The 7,617-nt window shown below is 61.4% G+C and overlaps 1 protein-coding gene across 5 annotated transcripts in view; it reads left to right on the forward strand.

Annotated features, from left to right (window-relative positions):
* Positions 1–7,617, forward strand: part of FMNL3 (formin like 3) — a 59,165-nt gene that overhangs the window by 50,185 nt on the left and 1,363 nt on the right. For 2 of the 5 annotated variants that reach the window (XM_062203700.1, XM_062203702.1), the window contains 16 exons: positions 45–155; positions 440–589; positions 969–1,070; positions 2,503–2,782; positions 3,054–3,122; positions 3,212–3,336; positions 3,508–3,710; positions 4,743–4,977; positions 5,074–5,142; positions 5,256–5,336; positions 5,430–5,559; positions 6,006–6,166; positions 6,348–6,449; positions 6,777–6,869; positions 6,987–7,110; positions 7,186–7,300. In XM_062203700.1, the coding sequence (XP_062059684.1) occupies positions 45–155; positions 440–589; positions 969–1,070; positions 2,503–2,782; positions 3,054–3,122; positions 3,212–3,336; positions 3,508–3,710; positions 4,743–4,977; positions 5,074–5,142; positions 5,256–5,336; positions 5,430–5,559; positions 6,006–6,166; positions 6,348–6,449; positions 6,777–6,869; positions 6,987–7,110; positions 7,186–7,277 (2,127 nt within the window). In that variant the 3' untranslated portion in view covers positions 7,278–7,300. The remainder of the gene's footprint in view (positions 1–44; positions 156–439; positions 590–968; positions 1,071–2,502; positions 2,783–3,053; positions 3,123–3,211; positions 3,337–3,507; positions 3,711–4,742; positions 4,978–5,073; positions 5,143–5,255; positions 5,337–5,429; positions 5,560–6,005; positions 6,167–6,347; positions 6,450–6,776; positions 6,870–6,986; positions 7,111–7,185; positions 7,301–7,617) is intronic. The other 3 variants (XM_062203703.1, XM_062203704.1, XM_062203701.1) reach the window with 2 other exon arrangements.

Below are 7,617 nucleotides of genomic sequence, written 5' to 3' on the forward strand. Positions count from 1 at the left end.
CCTAACGGCCGCCTGTCTTCCCTGTCGCTGGCCGCTTCCCCCAGGTGGCCTGCATGCAGTTCATCAACATCGTGGTGCACTCGGTGGAAGACATGAACTTCCGGGTCCACCTGCAGTACGAGTTTACCAAGCTGGGGCTAGAGGAGTTCCTGCAGGTGAGCTGCCCGGGTCCCGTTGTGGTGAGGACCCATTTAGCCCTATCACAAAGGGGTTTTCATGTCAAAGAGCTGAGTCCTGGACATTCCTGGAGCCCCAGGCCTTGGGCCCTCGTGCAGGGCTCCCTGGGCCAGCACCTCCAGGTGGGGCAAGAATCTGACGTTGACCAGAGGCAGGGACTCCTTCAGGACGGATGATGGCTGAGTTTTCTCCAGAGGTTCTCTGGAGCCTCTGTCTGCACCCAGCACCTGCTCCCAGCACCCTCTGCCTGCTCTGCCCCCAGAAGTCAAGGCACACGGAGAGCGAGAAGCTGCAGGTGCAGATTCAGGCGTACCTGGACAACGTATTTGACGTGGGTGGGTTGCTGGAAGATGCTGAGACCAAGAACGTGGCCCTGGAGAAGGTGGAGGAGTTGGAGGAGCACGTGTCCCATGTAGGTGGTCCTCCCTGGCCTGCGTGGGCTGCCGTGGGGCCATCTGAGTTGTAGGAGTCCTGGACTGACCCACACTTGCCTCCAGATTGAGCCCCAGGGTAGCCTTAGAACCCACTCCCAGGGAGGGGGGAGGCGGTGCCCTGTAGAGCCTGCATCACTGGAACACACACTGACCTCCCAGCCTGGGCACCCGGTGGCTTCAGGCTTGAGAAAATCAGAAATGGCCAACCGCCTTGTATCTGTGGCTGTTTCCCAAGGGTGTGAGACCGTGGGCCCACGGCAGTGATGTAGGGAAGCCGTCTTAAACAAATGCCTTGGAGGGCTACGGCCTGGGTCCTGACTGAGTGCCCAGGCCTGATCTGCATGTGCCGTCTGGCAGCTCACAGAGAAGCTTCTGGACCTGGAGAACGAGAACATGATGCGGGTGGCGGAGCTGGAGAAGCAGCTGCTGCAGCGGGAGAAGGAGCTCGAGAGCATCAAGGTACCACGTGGCCTGGGGAGGGTCCCCGGCCGACCCTGGGCCCCCGTGCCTGGGGCTTCCGTTCTGTCCCTAGTCATGTCCAGTTCTCCAGCATCGGAATCTTGACGTACTCCTGCAACACTCAGACAAGGGTGGGCTGATAATTTTACTCCATCAGTTTTTAGCTGGGGAGGGAAGCTGATGCCACAGTGGGCCAAACACACAGAAGAGGCTGGGTGCAGAGAGGGGTACCCCCAGTGGGCTCCTCTGGGGGTCCCAGTTCAGGCTCCTGTCATCCTGCCCTGTTGCATTCCCAGCCTTGCCTCTGCAGCTCCACACACTTTAGCCCCTGGAGACACCCTAGGACCTGGTTTCCTAAACAGGGAGACCACCCGGTATTTCATTCTCTTCTCTGTTCCCTCAAAGTAACATTCTGTTACAAGGTCGTGTGACAAGGTCCTCCCTCCCCCTCCAGCGTCCTTTAAGAATACAAATCACTGCACGATGAGCTCCACGGGTGCCTGCCAGCCCCTGCTTGGTGCTGTATCAGGAGCTCGGGAGGCCCAGAGGTGCTCAGGTGCTTCCAACTGAGCATTTATTTATACGCAGCCAGATGAGATATAGGCAGTAGTGAGTCTGAGCAGCCAAGGGCTGAGCAGAGCTTCGGCAGCAGCCCCTAGGTGGGCCTGGAGGGCCCCGTGGTGAGAATGGACAGGAGCAGAAACACGTTAGGTGCCAGCCGGGTCTCCCCACTCCCCCATTGCTCTACACACGGCTTCCCCGGCCCTCCAGCGGGCTCTCCACTCCTCTGAGCACCCTCCCAGACACCCTAGTGTACAGGCCCTTGGCTTTTTTCTTCTCTATTTTTGAAAGAACATTTTTAACTTACATTATATGTAGCCAAAGGCTTTAATGCACCACTAAATAGCATTCAGCAAATAAAAGGCCAGGAACATAGGTGAGGGCTATAAACAATGTTCAAATGAAAAGATGGCAGTTGCACTCATATACAGTACAATTTTTTTAAAGATTTATTCATTTTATTTGAAAGAGTTACACAGAGAGAAGGAGAGGCAGAGAGAGAGAGAGGTCTTCCATCCGCTGGTTCACTCCCCAATTGGCCACAACAGCCAGGGCTGTGCCAATCCAAAGCCAGGAGCCGGGAGCTTCTTCCAGGTCTTCCCATGCAGCTACAGGGGCCCAAGGACTTGGGCCATCTTCTGCTTCCCCAGGCCATAGCAGAGAGCTGGATCGGAAGTGGAACAGCCGGGTCTCGAACGGGTGCCCATATGGGATGCCGGCACTGCAGGCAGCAGCCTTATCCACTACACCACAGCGCTGGCCCCAGTACATTTTAAAATACTCAGGGATCACTACAAGTTGGGTAGGGATTCTTCTCACTTCTGGAGGCAGTGAGTGCTGTGCCTTCAGCCCACGTTTCCCTGTCCAATAGGAGACGTACGAGAACACGAGCCACCAGGTGCACACCCTGCGGAGGCTCATTAAGGAGAAGGAGGAGGCCTTCCAGCGCCGGTGCCACTTGGAGCCCAGTGCTCGGGGCCTGGAGTCCATGGGCAGCGAGGCCCTGGCCAGGGTAGGCCCTGCAGAGCTGAGTGAGGGCGGCCCAGCCTCCGAGCTGGACCCACTGGCTCCAGCCCCACCCTCCGAGGAGGCTCTGCCCCTGCCTCCGCCGCCAGCGCCTCCCTTGCCTCCTCCACCTCCCCCATTACCAGGTAATCAGGATCCCTGGGAGCCAGGAGGGGCTGCCTCACTGTGGGGACCTAGACCCCAGTCAGCAGTGTGTTGCTCGCGGGAAGCTGGGACCGCGACGCTGTCTGTGGGCTGGGGAGGAAGGGCTGAGGGAGGTGAGGTCTCTGACGCGAGATGCTGCTCTTCATAGGAGAGGGCTTAGGTTGGCAGAGGCCATCGGAGTCCTCACGGACGGGGCGGGAGCCCGTGGAGTGTCTTGAGCCCCTGGTCACTGGGCCGTTCTTGTTTCCCCAGACAAGTGTCCCCCAGCCCCACCCCTCCCTGGCGCAGCCCCCTCTGTGGTGTTGACCGTGGGTCTGTCAGGTGAGTGTCCCCCAGGGCCCTGGGCAGGGCTGAGAGGCCAAGGGTGGGTGTCCCTGACCCGGGCCTCTCTGCTCCCCCTCCCTCGCCAGCCATTCGCATCAAGAAGCCAATCAAGACCAAGTTCCGGCTGCCCGTTTTCAACTGGACGGCCCTGAAACCCAACCAGATCAGCGGCACTGTGTTCAGTGAGCTTGATGACGAGAAGGTCTTAGAGGTAACCAGGGCGGTGTCAGGGGCTGGGGCCCGGGCTGACCTGGAGGCCCTGGAGAGGCCTTCAGACAGAATGGGGGCCCTGGCAGCTGTTTGAGCTCCAGATGGACCGTGCAGAGGGCGCTGGCTCTAGTGGAACGAGGCCACAGCAGCCTGCTCTCGCTGACCCTTGTAGGACCTGGACCTGGACAAGTTCGAAGAACTGTTCAAGACGAAAGCCCAGGGCCCTGCCCTGGACCTCATCTGCTCCAAGAATAAGACAGCGCAAAAGGCCGCCAGCAAGGTGACCCTGCTGGAAGCCAATCGTGCCAAGAACCTGGCCATCACCCTACGCAAGGCCGGCCGCTCAGCCGAGGAGATCTGCAGGGCCGTCCACACGTGAGGCTCCCGCTGACCTGGCCCCGGCCCCCAGCCCAGCTCTCCACCGAGGAGCATGGCTTTTGCTAGATCGCAGGGCTTCCAACAGAACTCTGTGTGCCACCCCATGGTCATCCCCTGGCTTGGCCAAACGTCCTGCCTCTGGTGTGTGGCACGCACTGTGTGAGGTGCTGGGACTCAGCCCAGACCTGCTCCCAAGGAGCTCCCAGTCTAACGGGACAGTGCAGCCATACTGGGCAGTTCCTCCAAGCAGGCCTCAGCCCAGGGGCCACGTCGCTGAGCCTGGTGATCAGCACACAGATTAGTCCAGGTCAGGGCCCGGAGGAAGAATCGTGGTGCATTGGGTACTGAAGTGGAGCCTGGCCTCAGTGTGGGGAGGGGAACAGGAGAGACAACGTAGAGGAGTGGGCCTCCTGAGCCATGCTCAGGCGTTTGGACTTCATCCTGGGGGCAGGAGGAAGACATGGGAGGGCTTTTAACTAGGAGCACTGGGGCCAACACTGGGCCGAGTTACGCCACCACTTGGGATGCCAGACTGGAGCGCCTGGTTCAGGTCCTAGCCATTCTGCCTCCCGTCATGCTTCATGCCGATGCGCCTGGGAGGCAGTGAATGATGGCTCAAGTACTTGAGTTCTGCCACCCATGTGGGAAAGACCTGGATGGAGCTCCCGGCTGACCCAGCCTGGGCTGTTTCAGGCATTTGGGAAGTAAACCAGCAGATTAAAGCTATTTCTCTTTCTCTCTGTCCCTTCCTCCCTCTCTCTCTCTCTCTCTCTCTTCTCCTCTCTCTCTCTCTCATTCTGCTTTTCAGAAAGATAGATACACAAACAATCCAAACAAAACAGAAACAAAGCTTCAGGAGCATGGAATGTTCCCCAGGATTGCCGTACTGTGCCAAGAGCCCTGTGCCTCTGGCTGGGTGTCACACACATTCCCCCACACCCAGCCTTCGCTGAGCTGGAGAACCAGGGGCCGGTGGGGGTGGCGGGGAAGAGGGCCAGCGTGCGCTGAGGGTGCCCTCTGGCCCCGCAGGTTTGACCTGCAGACACTGCCCGTGGACTTCGTCGAGTGCCTCATGCGCTTCCTGCCCACCGAGGCTGAGGTGAAGCTGCTGCGGCAGTACGAGCGGGAGCGGCAGCCCCTGGAGGAGCTGGCGGCCGAGGACCGCTTCATGCTGCTCTTCAGCAAGGTGGAGCGGCTGACGCAGCGCATGGCCGGCATGGCCTTCCTGGGAAACTTCCAGGACAACCTCCAGATGCTCACGCCGGTACGGCCCCTGCACCTGCTGGTCACCTCCCCGCCCAGCCTCCCTTCGCCCTATCCCAGCCTGGTTGTCACTCGAGTGTCCCTGTTCGCCTTCCAGCAACTCAACGCCATCATTGCGGCCTCAGCCTCCGTCAAGTCCTCGCAGAAGCTGAAGCAGATGTTGGAGGTGGGGCAAAGCTATGGACAGGGCTGCTGGTGGCACTCGGGTCCTGGGGGGGAGGCGGGGGGCAGGACCCGCAGGGCTTGGCCTGACCCTGCCACCTGTGTATCTATGGATAGATCATTCTCGCGCTGGGGAACTACATGAACAGTAGCAAGCGGGGAGCTGTGTACGGCTTCAAGCTCCAGAGCCTGGATCTGGTAAGATGGTGAGGCTGCGTGGGCCAGGAAGGCCTGGGGCAGCAGCTGCAGAGCCGTGGTGCTTAGTGCTCGCTCTGCCCTGCCCCTGCCTAGCTCCTGGACACCAAGTCCACCGACCGGAAGATGACGCTGCTGCACTTCATCGCCTTGACGGTGAAGGAGAAATACCCGGAGCTGGCTAACTTCTGGCACGAGCTGCACTTTGTGGAGAAGGCTGCGGCAGGTGAGGGGAGCCAGCCGGGCCCAGGACAATCCCAGGAAGCCAGGAGGAGAGTGCTGGGGTCTGTTGGTTTCTGGCTTTTGTTATCTGCTTTTTGACAACTTCAAAGCTTTCCGCTGAGGGAGCCTTCCTCCAGGCACCAGGCTGGGCCCAGCCTTCCCAGCTAGGTGCATGGTGGGCAGGACCAGGAAGGGGGCCTGGGTCTTTCCTGGCTCCCTTGGGCTGGCCCCAAGACTCCATGCAACTCTGCAGTGTGGCGGACCTGGGTGGCTCTTAGCTGCTCCTGCCCCCGCTGTGGGAGACGGGGCAGCCCCCCCAGGAGCTGCTGTCATGGAGACCGGCCTCTGTGGTTCCCGTGCTCACTGCCTCCATTCCCTTCCCGAGCCCCTACACGCGAGTGCGCCGTGCTGGGTGTGGGGGCAGCCTCAGCCAGGCCCCTGTGACCGCAGTGTCCCTGGAGAACGTGCTGCTCGACGTCAAGGAGCTGGGCCGGGGCATGGAGCTGATCCGGCGGGAGTGCAGCCTGCACGACAACAGCGTCCTCCGCAGCTTCCTCAGCGCCAACGAAGGCAAACTGGACAAGCTCCAGCGCGACGCCAAGACGGCGGAGGCTAGCAGGGGCGGGAGAGGGCTGGGGTGGCAGCCCCCTTGGGAGGCGGTCCCTCGGGAGCTCTCCGGCTCGCCGAGCCCTGCCCTCTGCCCTGTGTGGGCCTCCTGTCCCTGTCGTGGGAGCGGGGCTTCTCCTTCCTGCTAGGCTGACCCCCCCCTCCACCGGCACCCTACCCCCACAGGAGGCCTACAACGCCGTTGTGCGCTACTTTGGCGAGAGTCCTAAGACCACACCCCCTTCAGTGTTCTTCCCGGTGTTTGTCCGGTTCATCCGTTCTTACAAGGTAAGCTAGAGAGGGGTTTTGAGAGGAGTTTGGCAGAGAAAAAGGTCGGGGGAGTGGCTGGGGGCAGGGGAGGGGGCCTTTTCCGTGTCCTCCTCGGCACCTTGGGGAGGGAGCCGTGGAGGCTGGTGACAGGCCTCTGCGTTTGTGAGCTGGTGGGCAGGGTGGGGGCCCAGGCCCTTCCTGTCATTGTCTGGGGCAGGAAGTGCCCCTCCAGAGGGTGGCCACCTGGGGTTAGCTGGTCCCACTGCCACCCACTCTCCACCTCTGTGGCAGCCCCTCCCCGCGCAGCCTGCGGGAGCCTCACCCCCACTTCACTTCCCCTCTTAGGAAGCGGAACAGGAGAACGAAGCCCGCAAGAAACAGGAGGAGGTGATGCGGGAGAAGCAGCTGGCTCAGGAAGCCAAGAAGCTGGACGCCAAGGTGGGTGGGGCCAAGAGTCAGCCTGGGGGAGCGCGATGTGGGGGCTGGGGGCCAAAGCGTCCGGGGCCTGGGGACGCATCAGTGACCACTTCCTCCCCTGCAAATGCCCGGCTCTAGACCCCATCGCAGCGGAACAAGTGGCAACAGCAGGAGCTGATTGCGGAGCTGAGGCGGCGCCAGGCCAAGGAGCACCGGCCCGTGTATGAGGGGAAGGACGGTGCCATCGAGGACATCATCACAGGTGGGGGCCTTTCCCTCCGGGGCTGCCCAGCCCACCCCCGCGCGGGCTGACCGCTGTCTCTCTCCTGGGCCACAGTGCTGAAGAGTGTCCCTTTCACGGCTCGTACTGCCAAGCGGGGCTCACGCTTCTTCTGCGATGCAGCCCACCACGATGAGTCAAACTGTTAGCCCCCGGGGCTGGGGCCCGACAGGTACTGGGCACCACAGCTGCCCTCTGCATGCCCCTCTGCATGCCTCGCAGTCGTGGAGACACGTCCTTCTCGCGGGCCCCGTGCTCCGAGAAGCATGGCTTCCCCTGCATGTGCCCTCGGGGAAACAGCCTCTCCCCCACTAATGCCATCCTGGCTTCTACTAAGACCTGAGGGCTGGGGTTGGGAGCTGCGCCAGAGCAGGCACGACCAGTCCCAGGGCTGCCATCTGAGGGGGAGTAGCCATTCCTCGGCCCCAGCCTCCCCCTGGCGTTCTCTGCAGGCACAGGCGCTGGGCAGGAGCTGCTGCCTGGGGCAGG

The sequence above is a fragment of the Lepus europaeus genome, chromosome 10, assembly GCF_033115175.1.
Source record: "Lepus europaeus isolate LE1 chromosome 10, mLepTim1.pri, whole genome shotgun sequence".
Lineage (NCBI taxonomy): Eukaryota > Metazoa > Chordata > Mammalia > Lagomorpha > Leporidae > Lepus > Lepus europaeus.